This window comes from Coregonus lavaretus, assembly GCF_964263955.1.
Source record: "Coregonus lavaretus genome assembly, chromosome: 29".
Taxonomy (NCBI): domain Eukaryota; kingdom Metazoa; phylum Chordata; class Actinopteri; order Salmoniformes; family Salmonidae; genus Coregonus; species Coregonus lavaretus.
The window spans coordinates 31,224,089-31,240,059 of NC_140016.1; the positions used below are offsets into that span (position 1 = coordinate 31,224,089).

The window sequence follows — 15,971 nt, forward strand, 5'->3', positions numbered from 1 at the left end:
AGAGAACTGGAAGGAATGGTGGCCAAAGGAGGTGTTGGCTTTGGGGATGACCAGTGAGATATACCTGCTGGAGCGCATACTATGGGTGGGTGTTGCAATGGTGGCCAATAAGATAAGATAAGGCAGAGATTTGCCTAGCAGGGATTTATAGATGGCCTGGAGCCAGTGGGTTTGGCGACGAATATGTAGTGAGGACCAGCCAACAAGAGCATACAGGTCACAGTGGTGGGTAGTATATGGGGCTTTGGTGACAAAACGGATGGCACTGTGATAGACTACATCCAATTTGCTGAGTAGAGTGTCGGAGGCTATTTTGTAAATTACATTGCCAAAGTCAAGGATCAGTAGGATAGTCAGTTTTACAAGGGCATGTTTGGCAGCATGAGTGAAGGAGGCTTTGTTGCGAAATATGAAGCCGATTCTAGATTTAACTTTTGATTGGAGATGCTTAATGTGAGTCTGGAAGGAGAGTTTACAGTCTAACCAGACATCTAGGTATTTGTAGTTGTCCACATACTCTAGGTCAGACCCGTCGAGAGTAGTCGGGTGGGCGGGTGCCAGCAGCATTCGATTGAAGAGCATGCATTTAGTTTTACTAGTGTTTAAGAGCAGTTGGAGGCTACGGAAGGAGTGTTGAATGGCATTGAAGCTCGTTTGGAGGTTTGTTAACACAGTGTCCAATGAAGGGCCAGATGTATACAAAATGGTGTCGTCTGCGTAGAGGTGGATCTGAGAGTCACCAGCAGCTAGAGCGACATCATTGATACACACGGAGAAAAGAGTCGGCCCAAGAATTAAACCCTGTGGCACCCCCATAGAGACTGCCATAGGTCCAGACAACAGGCCCTCTGATTTTACATCACCAGAGGAATAGAGGAGGACTAGAATAAGGATACGGCTAAAGGCTTTAAGAACTGGTCTTCTAGTGCGTTGGGTACAGAGAATAAAGGGGGCAGATTTCCGGGCGTTGTAGAATAGATTCAGGGCATTATGTACAGACAAGGATATGGAAGGATATGAGTACAGTGGAGGTAAACCTAAGCGTTGGGTAACAATGAAAGCGATAGCATCACTGGAGGCACCGATTGAGCCGGTCTCGGCGTGTATGGGGGGTGGAACAAAGGAGCTATTTGAGGCAGTTTGAGAATGACTTGGGGTTCTATATTGAAATTGTATAATAATAACTAACTGGAACAGCAATAGGCAAGGCATATTGACATGGGAGAGAGGCATAAAGCAATCACAGGTGTTATTAGAGAGAGCTAAGACAACAACTGGTAATGGCGATGAAAGTTTGGGCTGAGGCTAAACAGATAAACAGGACAGGGTACCGTGTAAAGGAACAGTCCAGCAGGCATCAGCTGTGCAGCTGAGTGATCATAAGGTCCAGTGAACAGCAATATGTGAGTCCGAGAGCAGTTCGAATTGGTGCTACAGCACAGCGAGCAGGAAGCACGGCTGTTGTTTGCGTGTGCTAGCGGGCCGGGGCTAGCAGATGGATCTTCGTGGTCGTCGCAACGGGAAGCCTGTTGAAAGCACAGACGATTATGTCGGCAGACCAGTCGTGAAGGATCGGCGGGGGCTCCGTGTCGACTCTAGGAGGTCCCGTCCGGTTGACAGAGAGGTAGATAGCCGGGAGATGTGCCTGACTCGAGGCTAGCTCAAGGCTAGCTCAAGGTTGATTAGCCAACAACAACATCCATTTGGTTGCAGCTAGCTAGTTGTGATGATCTGGTGTTAAAGGTCCAGTGATTTAGTGATTCTGGCAGAAAATCCAATATGTTCTGGGTCGATAACGCACTGTGCAGACAGTGCAGACTGGCCGATAATAGTCCAGGCTAGAGCTGGCTGGTAGGTAGTGCAGGCCACGGACAATGGTGAAAAACCGCTAACGGTGGCTAATAGCAAGTAGCTAGTTAGCTGGCTACTCCCGTCCGGTAGACAAAGAGGTAGATAGCCGGGATATGGGCCTGGCTCGAGGCTAGCTCAAGGCTAACTGGTGCTTGCTTCGGGGGCAGTGGTGATTAGCCTACAGCAACATCCATTTGGTTGCGGCTAGCTAGTTGCGATCCGGTGTTAAGGTCCAGTGATTCAGTTATTCCGGCAGAAAATCAGATGTTCTGGGTGAAAACCGCTAACGGTGGCTAATAGCAAGTAGCTAGTTAGCTGGCTAGCTAGTTTCAACTGGAGATTCTAGATAAAGGTGAGTAAATAATAGAATCTGTTCCACATTGAATGAGGTGGGTTGCAGGAAAGTATATTTAGTAGAAGGATGAAATGTGTGATAGGGAAATATATACATAAAATACAACAAAAAAAATACAAAAAACTGGCTATTTACATGGACACAACAGAGAACACGACCGCACTGCTACGCCATCTTGGATCTTGGAAGAGGTTTCATATGACTGGGAATACAGATATGCATCTGTTGGTCACAGATATCTTAAAAAGAAAAGGTAGGGGCGTGGAACAGAAAACCAGTCAGTATCTGATGTGACCACCATTTGCCTAATGCAGCTCGACACATCTCCTTCGCATAGAGTTGATCAGGCTGTTGATCGTGGCCTGTGGAATGTTGTCCCACTCCTCTTCAATGGCTGTGCAAAGTTACTGGATATTGGGAGGGAACTTGAACACGCTGTCGTACACGTTGATCCAGAGCATCCCAAACATGCTCAATGGGTGACATGTCTGGTGAGTATGCAGGCCATGGAAGAACTGGGACATTTTCAGCTTACAGGAACTGTGTACATATCCTTGAGACATGGGGCCATGCATTATCATGCTGAAACCTGAGGTGACGGCGACAGATGAATGGCACGACAATGGGCCTTAGGATCTCGTCATGGTATCTCTGTGCATTTCAATTGCCACAGATAAAAAGCAATTGTGTCCATTGTCCGTAGCTTATGCCTGCCCATACCATAACCCCACCGCCACCATGGGGCACTCTGTTTACATTGTTGACATCAGCAAACTGCTTGCCTACACGACACCATACATGGGGTCTGCGGTTCTGAGACCAGTTGGACAATATTGCCAAATTGTCTAAAATGACGTTGGAAGTGGCTTATGGTAGCGAAATGAACATTAATTTCTCTGGCAACAGCTCTGGTGGACATTCTTACAGTCAGCATGCCAATTCCACACTCCCTCAAAACATGAGACATCTGTGGCATTGTGTTGTGTGACAAAACTGCACATTTTAGATTGGCCTTTGGTCCCCAGCACAAGGTTCACCTGTGTAATAATCATGCTGTTTAATCATCTTCTTGATATGGCACACATGTCAGGTGGATGGATTATCTTGGCAAATGAGAAATGCTCATTAACAGGAATGAAAACAAATTTGTGCACAACATATCTTTGAGAAATAAGCTTTTTGTGCTTATGGACCATTTCTGGGATCTTTTATTTCAGCTCATGAAACACGGGACCAACACTTTACATGTTGCATTTTTATTTTTGTTCAGTGTATATTGGCAATCCCAAACTTCATTCCAGATTGATCTACCGAAATAGGTTAAATGAATGAGCCCTAGAAAGCCTGGTCCCATATCCCGTAGTGCTCCTGCCAACTCCATTGCTGTCATTGTCAAGCCAAACATGATAATTCCATAAGGAATTGGCAAGAGAGCAGAAACAGATTGGCACCTAGTCTAAGACTTCTTAAGGGAGAATCTGCAGTGTCAAAACCTGAGGCCTACTGGCTTGTTTATGGATGTCAAGCTGATGTCAAGCTGAAAGTAGATTTTTCCTGCTGTGTTGTAGAAGGTATTAAAAGAACACCTTGGCATGCATCTAAATTATTAATAGAAGCATGCTACAACATTGATGTTTGCTCTGTGGAAGATGGACAGGCTCAGTTGGTAGATCATGGCGCTTGCAACGCCAGGGTTGTGGGTTCGATTCCCACGGGGGACCAGTATGAAAATGTATGCACTCACTAACTGTAAGTCGCTCTGGATAAGAGTGTCTGCTAAATGACTAAAATGTAAATGTAAATGTGACAGGTGTGCCATATCAAGAAGATGATTAAACAGCATGATCATTACACATCGAGAGCATCCTGACTGGTTGCATCACCGCCTGGTATGGCAACTGCTCGGCCGCAAGGCACTACAGAGTGTAGTGCGTACGGCCCAGTACATCACTGGGGCCAAGCTTCCTGCCATCCAGGACCTCTATACCAGGCGGTGTCAGAGGAAGGCCCTCAAAATTGTCAAAGACTCCAGCCACCCTAGTCATAGACTGTTCTCTCTGCTACCGCATGGCAAGCGGTACCGGAGCGCCAAGTCTAGGTCCAAAAGGCTTCTCAACAGCTTCTACTCCCAAGCCATAAGACTCCTGAACAGCTAATCATTGCTACCCGGACTATTTGCACTGCCCCCCCACCCCCCTCTTTTACGCTGCTGCTACTCTGTTTATTATTTATGCAGTCACTTTAACTCTACCCACATGTACATATTACCTCAATTACCTCGACTAGCCGGTGCCCCCGCACATTGACTCTACACCGGTACCCCCCTGTATATAGCCTCCCTACTGTTATTTTATTTTTCTGCTGCTCTTTAGTTATTTGCTTTTATTTTTTTACTTAACACTTTTAAAAAAAAGATTATTTAAAAAATGCATTGTTGGTTAAGGGCTTGTAAGTAAGCATTTCACTGTAATGTCTACACCTGTTGTATTCGGCGCATGTGGCAAATAACATTTGATTTGATTTGATTTGACATACTTTGTATTATTTCTGACCAGTAAAATAATGTGTTTATATCTTGTTTCCTAGGAGATAACAACGGATGGCCCCATCTTTTTGACAAGTATTTTGGGATGCCCAACATCGACATTGGGACCAAATCTGATAAATGCTGTAAGTACTTGTACAGTTCATAAATGTACTGTCTCCCCTTTCGCCAATATCCATTATGCTTATGACAGGTAAGTTGAGTCAAATGTATTCAAGGAACCAATAAGCAAGTGCATTAGTGCAGAACGACAACCTATCTACCTACTGGATCAGTGCTTTTAGTTTTATTTATTTTTTATCCGTCAATCTTTTTTGGCAGTTTTATAACTTCACAACTCACAAGCAGTATACAGGAACATTTCTTCAAGTCGTCTTGACAGAAATACTACCAAGCAAATACAGTGCCTTCGGAAAGTATTCAGACCCCCTGACTTTTTCCATATTTTGTTATGTTACAGCCTTATTCTAAAATTGAGTAAATCGTTTTTTTCCCCTCATCAATCTACACACAATACCGCATAATGACAAAGGAAAAATAGCTTTTTAGAAATTGTAGCAAATGTATTCCAAAAACGGAAATATGACATTTACATAAGTATTCAGACACTTTACTCAGTACTTTGTTGAAGGACCTTTTGCAGTGATTATAGCCTTGAGTCTTCTTGGGTATGACGCTACAAGCTTGGCACACCTATATTTGGGTAGTTTCTCCCATTCTTCTTTGTAGATCCTCTCAAGCTCTGTCAGGTTGGATGGGGAGCGTCGCTGCACAGCTATTGTCTTGGCTGTGAGCTTAGGGTCATTTTCCTGTTGGAAGGTGAACCTTCACCCCAGTCTGAGGTCCTGAGCGCTCTGGAGCAGGTTTTCATTACATTTTACATTTTAGTCATTTAGCAGACGCTCTTATCCAGAGCGACTTACAGTTAGTGAATGCATACATTTTCATACTGGTCCCCCGTGGGAATCAAACCCACAACCCTGGCGTTGCAAACGCTATGCTCTACAAACTTAGCTACATGGGACTATTCATCAAGGATGTCTCTGTACTTTGCTCCGTTCATCTTTCCCTCGATCCTGACTAGTCTCCCAGTCCCTGCCGCTGAAAAACATCCCCACAGCATGATGCTGCCACCACCATGCTTCACCGTAGGGATGGTGCCACGTTTCTCCAGACGTGAAGCTTGGCATTCAGGTCAAATAGTTCAATCTTGAGAGAGATTCTTGTTTCACATGGTCTGAGAGTCCTTTAGGCGCCTTTTGGCAAACTCCAAGCGGGCTGTCGTGCATTTTACTGAATGACTTCCGTCTGGCCTGATTGGTGGAGAGCTGCAGAGATGGTTGTCCTTCTGGAAAGTTCTCCCATCTCCACAGAGGAACTCTGGAGCTCTGTCAGAGTGACCATCGGGTTCTTGGTCACCTCCCTGACCAAGGCCCTTCTCCCCCGATTGCTCAGTTTGGCCGGGTGGCCAGCTCTAGGAAGAATGTTGGTGGTTCCAAACCTCTTCCATTTCAGAATGATGGAGGCCACTGTGTTCTTGGGGACCTTCAATGCTGCAGACATTTTTTGGTACCCTTCCACAGATCTGTGCCTCAACACAATCCTTTCTCGGAGGTCTACGGACAATTCCTTCGACCTCATGGCTTGGTTTTTGCTCTGACATGCACTGTCAACTGTGGGACCTTATATAGACAGGTGTGTGCCTTTCCAAATCATGTCCAATCAATTGAATTTACCACAGGTGGACTCCAGTGAAGTTGTAGAAGCATCTCAAGGATGGTCAATGGAAACAGGTTGCACCTGAGCTCAATTTTGAGTCATATAGCAAAGGGTCTGAATGCTTATGTAAATAAGGTATTTGTTTTTTATTTTTTATACATGTGCAAAATTTATTCAAACCTGTTTTCACTTTGTCATTATGGGGTATTGTGTGTAGATTGATGAGGAACATGTTTAATTCAATCAATTTTAGAATAAGGCTGTAAGGTAACAAAATGTGGAAAAAGTAAAGGGGTCTGAATACTTTCAGAGTGCATTGTACATGTTAGAATCACCTTTGGCAGCGATTACAGCTTTGAGTCTTTCTGGGTAAGTCTCTAAGAGCTTTGCACATTTGGATTGTACAATATTTGCACATTCTTTAAAAAATTCTTCAAGCTCTGTCAAGTTGGTTGTTGATCATTGGTAGACAGCTATTTTCAAGTCTTGGCATAGATTTAAGACGATTTAAGACAAAACTGTAACTCGGCCACATTCAATGTCGTCTTGGTAGACTCTAGGAGGAAGGCCATTAAAGGTAGGCCAGACGATTTTAGGCGGGAGATGTTCTTCAGGTGAAAGAATGACGTTTTACAGACGTGACTAATGTGGGCATGGAAAGAGAGAGCGGAGTTGAATTTCATACCCAAATTAGTGATGACTGAGGAGAGAGGGATGATGTGTCCATGTAGTAGGGTAATAATGATCATATATGCATATTATATACACCTCACATGTGACTCGTAATAAGACTATGCAATTAATATGTTAACAAAGTCTATTACATTTATTATCTGAATCCATAAGATGATTTAGCAATATGCTTGAGACTATAGTTGATACAGTAACAAGCAATCAGGAAATGTCTGAGAATGGAATTCTAAATACAAGTGTATTTCATTACTTTGTAAAATTAATGGATTCACATACAAGGCATGACGCTTAAGTTACAAAGCATTAACAAGCATTACAAGGCGTTATTGTAAGCATGATCAGAGAGAGAAAGAGACAAAGAAATCATGGCTTGTGCCATGGCCCATAGCTCATGGGAGAGGGAGAGAGAAAGAAAGAGTATAGGTATCTCACCAACGCAGGTCAGGACCATAAGAGAAAGAGACAGTGAATCTATGACCCTTCATAACATCTGAGTTGTTTGGATCCAAAATCTGATTTGTTGACCAATAGTATTACTGTAAAGTTAACCTCCAATCAGACATCAGAACTACAGACCTATAACGACAATGGAGCCTCTGCTTCTCAGAGCTGTGACTGATTGGAGGTTCGAGAAATAATACAGAGAAGGCTGAATTCCTGAGATGAAAATAAAACCTTTTTTATAAGAGTGTTGATAAGAAGAGTAACTTTGGGGGCTGCCCTACAGCCATCCATGACATGGTAGATGCTGTAGGATTTGGTGATCTGCTGGGGGGTGCCTATCAGCATTGCCTCTGTCTTGCTGCTGTTGAGCTGGAGGAAGTTGTTTTGCATCCAATATTTTACCTCTTCCAGACAGTTGGACAATGTTGACAGAGCAGATTTTGTGTCAGGCTTTGTTTTAAAGTACACCTGTGTGTCGTCTGCGTAGCAGTGGAATTGGACACTGTGCTGTCTGAAGATGGGAGAACGTAAAGGAAGAGGACAGGTCTCAACACCGACCCCTTGTGGGACACTGCAGGTTATGGTGGCCTCCTCTGATCTTGCCTCACCGAGGGTGATGTACTGCTTGCGGTTAGAGAGGTAGGAGGTGAACCAGTTAAGTGCAGTCCCACAGACGACAGTGTGCTCTCTGAGGCGCTGCAGTAGAATGGTGTGATCTACTCTGTCAAAAGCAGCACTGAGGTCCAGAAGAATCAAGATAGTGGAGGATCCTGGATCTGCAGCCATGAGCAGGTAATTTACAACCTTCACCAGCGCTGTCTCTGTACTGAACATGGGTCTAAAGCCAGATGGGAGAGCCTCATAAAGCTGGTTAGCACTGAGGTGTAAGTGAAGTGGAGTTGCCACTGTCTTCTCCAGGACTTTAGATAAAAATGGGAGGTTTGAAATAGGCCTGTAGTTTGAGAGGTGGTCTTGGTCAAGGGATGGTTTCTTGAGCAAAGGGGTGATGGCAGTGATTGTGAACAGTGATGGCACCTGCCCAGTGTGGAGGGGCTTGTTGAACAGGTTGGTTACATACTGGATGAGAGCAGCTGAGTATGTTTTGAACAGTGATGTTGGAATAGGGTCGAGGGGTTCACGGGGGGGGGGGGGGGGGGGAGTTGAGGATACAATGTTCTGTCGGATTGCGTTGATTTTAGCCTTGAAGAACTTAGCAAATCGGTTGCATTGTTCGGTAGTTGCTGTGGGAGGGCCAGAGTCTGTAGGGTGGAGGAGGTGACTGATGGTGGAAAACAAGATCCTGGGATTTCCTCGGTCATTGTCTATAATGGCAGAGTAGAAAGTGGACCGGGCTTCTTTTAGTGCTTTGAAATACATTACAAATGTTGTCATTTAGTAGACTCTCTTATCCAGAGCAACTTACAGTAGTGAGTGCATACATTTTCATATTGGTCCCCCGTAGGAATCGAACCCACAACCCTGGCGTTGCAAGCGCGATGCTCTACCAACTGAGCCATACGGGAAATAGCAAGCCTGGTGGTCATTAAGGCCAGTAGGTGGACAGTTAGGCCAGTAGGTGGACAGTTTGGCAGACGCTCTAAACTGAGGCCATGGGTCTTCATGCTGCGCAGCTCCTCTGTGAACCATGGGGAGGACCGTTGGAAGGATACTTTACATGTTTTTTCAGGGGCAAGGCTGTTGCTTAGAGTGCTATTTTACAGGTCGACCATCTCGTCAGGAATGGACTCAAGGCAGTCAGTCAGCTTGTAGGGCAGAGCGAACAGACTCCTGGAAGAGGGATGTGTCAAGGGATGTTTTTTAATAGTGTGCTTGGGGCGGAGCTGAAGTGAAGGAGTACTCAGACATTGTCATGGCCCTATGGTCAGATACACCTAGCTCATGTACATCCAGGACTTCTCCAGTGATGAGGTCTAGTTGTATGCACACAATTGTGTGTGGGGACATTGACATGCTGTACCAAGTTGAGACAGTCAAGCACATTCAGGAAGTCAGTTGCAGAGGAACATTTTGTTGAATCAATGTGAATGTTGAAATCACCTAGGATAACAACATTGGAGAGGGTAGGACACAGAGAGGTGATCAACTCAGAAAACTGTTAAAAGAGACTGTTTATTTTAGGGAGGCGATAGATATGTATCACAGTGAGAGGACTGAGATTTCATTCTAAAAGCCATGTACTCAAATGATAAGACAGCAGGGGCAGGCAACATTTTCAGGTCAAAACAGTCTATGTGGAAAACCGCAAGACCACCACCCCTGCCATGGGCACGGGCCTTTTCCAGATATTTATAACCAGGTGGAGATATTTCATTGAGTAGGTATAAATCACAATTTCTGTGCCACGTTTCCGTCAAACATATTAGTCCCAGGTCATTGTCAGTGATGAACTCTTGTACTAGTAGAGACTTATTTGTTAGAGACTACACATTAAACAGTGCCTAGTTTTAAAGGGGCCTAAGATAGAGGCGGTACATGGACTTTTTTAACAGGCTGCAGAGTCAGAATCTGCGCTGCATAGAGGGGGAAGAATGGAAGACGTACAGTTCTGTGTGGACTCTTTTGTTTTATGAATGGAATTCGTACCGCTTCTCCGTCCTCAATTTGTGAACTTTTTCCATAGTATATAAGTTGAAAAAGTCATTTTTTTTGCTCCTTACTCAGGGTGTGTTTAATCCTCTTGAAACTATGAAGGAATCCTCCTGAGTAAAATATGCGAGTGTCCCCCATTTCTGTACTTTGTAGTCCTTTGCAGTCCTCAGGAGATAGTAGGTGAAACACTCTTCAATGCAGGTATTACAAAGAAAACAAACAGCTATCTATACTTTGTTGGTGGCAGGAAAGTCCAATTTCTTAACTGATTTTAACATTGAGGTTCAGAATTACTAAATTAAAACGATCCGTACTTGATTAGCTACTCAAAAACAAAAGGTTATTCAAGAAAAATGCACATTTAAAAAACACTTAACACTAAATTGCAACTAAAATAGTAGAGCAATACTGCCCTACAAAGGCAAAACGCAGTAACTACTAATTTGGTTAAAAGTATTTCATCTGTTCTAATGGCCAGGTATATTATCTGATTAATGTGGTATGTAGTTTCCTGACACAAGAACAAGCCAGTTGATCAGAATATATCATAGAGTATCAGAAATTGCTGTCTGTCTAGACAGAAAAAGACTTTGAAGTCAGATTTTGCTTTAAAGAAAATTACTTAGCACTGCATTTTGCCTTTGTAGGGCAGAATAAGGCTGCCATAAGGGCGCCATGGCAACCATGGAATCAAATAGACAATAAGAGTATCACATTTATATAGTCCCAGTCGGTATTAGATACAGTGCCTTCAGAAAGTATTCATATCCCTTGACTTATTCCACATTTTGTTGTGTGACAGTCTGAATATAAAATGGATTAAATCGTTTTTTTCTCTCGCCCATCTACACATAATACGGAACATTAAGCTAGCCAAACTGACTATATACAGTAGCTACAAGTAGAAATTTGAGTTAAAAACGGACTATACTAAACAAGTTAAATGTTTTACCTGTGATTAAATATTTTCCACACATAACTACGTGTAACCTACTTGGACACCGGGTCCCCACATTTCATACTCTCATGCCGAATAGCCTGAAGCCACAGGGCTCTTCTCGCAGGCTCTATTTCCCTTCGTGGGAGAATTGTGAAACCGTAGGTCGGGATTTTTTTACATTTACATTTACATTACATTTACGTCATTTAGCAGACGCTCTTATCCAGAGCGACTTACAGTTAGTGAATACATATATATATATTTTTTTATACTGGCCCCCCGTGGGAATCGAACCCACAACCCTGGCGTTGCAAACGCCATGTTCTATCAACTGAGCTACATCCCTGCCAGCCATTCCCTCCCCTACCCTGGACGACGCTGGGCCAATTGTGCGCCGCCCATGAGTCTCCCGGTCGCGGCCGGCCTGGTTACATGTACATTGAACAACAGTAGATTTTCAGCATTTTTTGTTATTTCTGTATAACAAAGTTTGCTCTTTTACAATGGGGGTCAATAGGAAAGTATGTTTGTTTTCCCTAATTTGTGGGCGTGGTCGAGGGGAATTCCTTGTTATTACGTGAATATCGACTCAGTATTAGGCCTTTCATCAGATGTCCATATAGCACTCTGTGTAGGATGTGGGTCGTGCACAATTGGTACTCTTCAAAAGTATTGGACCAAAAAACACAATCTCAGTCAATTAGCTATCTCCACATTCAGTTTTAGATTTATCAAGCAGTGCTTGACAGATTTATGAAGCAATTGTCGTTGTCGCGAACTTGATTTGCAAAAGTCCGAATGATAAACAGGAGTTCACACAGTTCAGATTGTATTATTGGATCGTTTACTGTACATGAGAAATTCGTCCAAGAGCATACTATAAATGCCCTTTAGTAATTTACATAAACTATGTCTATAAAAAGTATTTATTACACATCCATGATACGCATTAATTAATGAGGAGCTACTTAGAATATTAATACTTTGATGTATTTGACATAGCATATGATAGTGAATGGTTAAACAGCCATGGGTAAGAAATACCCTTACAAGTTGTATTTTGCTTATTCAATTAAAGTAAAAAATGTGGGGGTGGATGCCTACCAGCCAGGGTTTGAGATCCAAGGTACCAATATGTGCTCGTGAGCTAAATATCTCCAGAGCCGCTGCACTGCAGCTGACCCTTTAACTGACCCTGTGTTCCTCCCAAATGTGTAAGCTAGTTGTTTGAACCCCTATTGTGTATTGTAATGTGAAAGAACAACTATACTATCTTTGAATATAGACAAAAACATATCGACTGAAGCAAAGTTTTGATATAACAACTGCTTCATTCCAATTTGCTCGATGTCCTGTCCAGGTATTTCATTAATCCCTAATCTCCAATTCAAACATTCAGATGCCTTTATTTATTAGGGGTTCACAGCAAAGCTGTGAAACCTATTGTTATTGTTAGATTTTGTTTTCTTGAAATGGTGTAATAACTCAAGCATAGATTGCTAACTTTTTTTCTAAGTCAGAACACAGAAACTAGAGGCCATGAGTAACTTGGTTAAAAAGAATAGCATTGTGGCGCAGCGGTCTAAGGAACTGCATCTCAGTGCTTGAGGCGTCACTACAGACCTCCTGGTTCGAATCCAGGCTGTATAACAACCGGCCGTGATTGGGAGTCCCATAGGGCGGCACACAATTGGCCCAGCGTCATCCGGATTTGGCAGGTGTAGGCCGTCATTGTAAATAAGAATTTGTTCTTCACTGACTTGCCTAGTTAAATAAAGGTTAATAATAATTGGCCTAAAGGGGGGTGCTGTTAAAAGCAGACTCATTTAAACCCTCATATCTGTTGCCCCGTTTGACCTTGAAACTTTATGTGTCTTTCCTAATGCTGAACAAATTTGCCTCAAGGACCCATAAGATCTGTCAGGATACATTTTCCTCCTTCTTGGAAATTTGGGAAAACATTTGAAAGAAACATATTCTCATAAGACAATTTGGTACGTAGGCCCATGGTACATATCTTAAATTAGTTTGAGAAAAGCTAAGGGATTGGTTAAGAGATGGTTGAGTTATTAATAAATCAGGAACTCAGATTTTACGTATCCATTTAAATCCACTCCACAATGGCCTATAACTTAACTATTTGGGGCCACCATGATTAACCATGTTAAGTTTGGCATTGATATCTTAAAAAATAAGGAAATTATGAACAATTCACTTTTTTCACTATGTAACGCTAATGCTTAAATTAATCATATAAAATCTTCTTCTCATGGACTAAAAGTCAGATTCACTCCAAATCTGGTCTTTGGACTCATCACAATAGTCCCTAAAGAGTTTGAGAAAATAATGTTGATGAATTATAAGATGGCCACACGATACCAGTAGATCAGGGGTCTTCAATCTTTCCTTGCCCAGGGACCCCCTCCCAGGCAACTGGTGACCCAGGGACCTCCATCATATATTAGCAAAATAAAATAAAAAATACATCTTGTCTTATCATCAGGTGAATAATAATGGCAAGGAGAAGTAATCAACATTTAAAAATGAATAGATTTGGTAGATAGTTTTTCATTATTTTGACCTCCCCACATTATAATTGGAAGAGGAAGTGTAAACTCTAACATAGCCTATTAGCTAGAAAGGTAACTCCCTTAACACTAAGAGCAGCTGTTTAGCTGGTTAAACAAAGGTTAGCCATGTGTTGGCAAAAATGTATGTCTAAGCCAGTCTATTCGTGGGTGATTTTTCAAAAACTATAGTGCATTCGGAAAGTATTCAGACCCCTTGACTTTTTCCACATTTTGTTACTTTACAGCGTTATACTAAAGTGGATTACATAATTTAAAAAAAAATCATTTTTTACATTTTCCTCATCAATCTACACACAATACTCCATAATGACAAAGCACAATCCGTTTTTTAAAAATACCTTACTTACATAAGTATTCAGAACCATTGCTATGAGACTCGAAATTGAGATCAGGTGCATCCGGTTTCCATTGATCATTCTTGATATGTTTCTACAACTTGATTGGAGTCCACCTGTGGTAAATTCAATTGACTGGACATGATTTGGAAAGGCACACACCTGTCTATATAAGGTTGTCCCACAGTTGACAGTGCATGTCAGAGCAAAAACCAAGCCATGAGGTCGAAGGAATTGTCCGTAGAGCTCAGAGACAGGATTTTGTCGAGCCACAGATCTGGGGAAGGGTACCAAAACACAGTGGCCTCCATTATTCTTAAATGGAAGAAGTTTGGAAACACCAAGACTCTTCCTAGAGCTGGCCGCCCGGCCAAACTGAGCAATCAGGGGAGAAGGGCCTTGGTCAGGGAGGTGACCAAGAACCCGATGGTCACTCTGACAGAGCTCCAGAGTTCCTCTGTGGAGATGGGAGAACCTTCCAGAAGGACAACCATCTCTACAGCACTCCACCAATCAGACCTTTATGGTAGAGTGGCCAGACGGAAGCCACTCATCAGTAAAAGGCACATGACAGTCCGCTTGGAGTTTGCCAAACAGCACCTAAAGGACTCTCAGACCATGAGAAACAAGATTCTCTGGTCTGATGAAACCAAGATTGAACTCTTTGCCCTGAATGCCAAGCGTCACGTCTGGAGTAAACCTGGCATCATCCCTACGGTGAAGCATTGGGGTGGCAGCATCATGCTATAGGGATGTTTTTCAGCAGTAGGGACTGGGTGACTAGTCAGGATCAAGGGAAAGATGAACGGAGCAAAGTACAGAGAGATCCTTGATGAAAACCTGCTCCAGAGCACTCAGGACCTCAGACTGGGGTGAAGGTTCACCTTCCAACAGGACAATGACCCTAAGCACACAGCCAAGACAACGCAGGAGTGGCTTCGGGACAAGTCTCTGAACATCCTTGAGTGGCCCTGCCAGAGCCCGGACTTGAACCCGATCTAACAACTCTGAAGAGACCTGAAAATAGCTGTGCAGCGACGCTCCCAATCCAACCTGACAGAACTTGAGAGGATCTGCAGAGAAGAATGGGAGAAACTCCCCAAAAACACGTGTGCCAAGCTTGTAGCATCATACCCAAGAAGACTCAAGGCTGTGATCGCTGCCAAAGGTGCTTCAACAAAGTGCTGCGTATAGGGTCTGAATACTTATGTAAATATGATATTTCAGTTTTTTACAAATTAGCAAAAATTGTCTAAAAACCTGTTTTTGCTTCGTCATTATGGGGCATTGTGTGTAGATTGTTTTTTTTCCTTAATCAATCTAATCAATTTTAGAATAAGGCTGTAACGTAATAAAATGTGGTAAAAGTCAAAGGGTCTGAATACTTTCCGAATGCACTGCATGTCAGATACTCCAATGTATCCAATACAGGCTCCAATGTACTCCAATACAGGCTCCAATGAGTGTAATTTGCTCAATATTAGGAGTTGAGAATTAAAATTGGCATTATTAGAAATAATATATTATCCTCTATTCGACTGTGGGTAGATGAAGTAGATGCATATTAGCACATATACAGTGGGGGAAAAAAGTATTTAGTCAGCCACCAATTGTGCAAGTTCTCCCACTTAAAAAGATGAGAGAGGCCTGTAATTTTCATCATAGGTACACGTCAACTATGACAGACAAAATGAGAGAAAAAAATCCAGAAAATCACATTGTAGGATTTTTAATGATTTTATTTGCAAATTATGGTGGAAAATAAGTATTTGGTCAATAACAAAGCTTTCTCAATACTTTGTTATATACCCTTTGTTGGCAATGACACAGGTCAAACGTTTTCTGTAAGTCTTCACAAGGTTTTCACACACTGTTGCTGGTATTTTGG

General features: G+C 42.7%; 1 protein-coding gene across 1 annotated transcript in view; it reads left to right on the forward strand.

Annotated features, from left to right (window-relative positions):
• LOC311104822 (relaxin receptor 1-like) overlaps positions 1–15,971 on the forward strand; it is a gene marked incomplete at both ends in the record, with an annotated part of 142,641 nt that overhangs the window by 81,195 nt on the left and 45,475 nt on the right. The window contains one exon of the mRNA XM_084146749.1: positions 4,793–4,876. Within this exon, the coding sequence (XP_084002875.1) occupies positions 4,793–4,876 (84 nt within the window). The remainder of the gene's footprint in view (positions 1–4,792; positions 4,877–15,971) is intronic.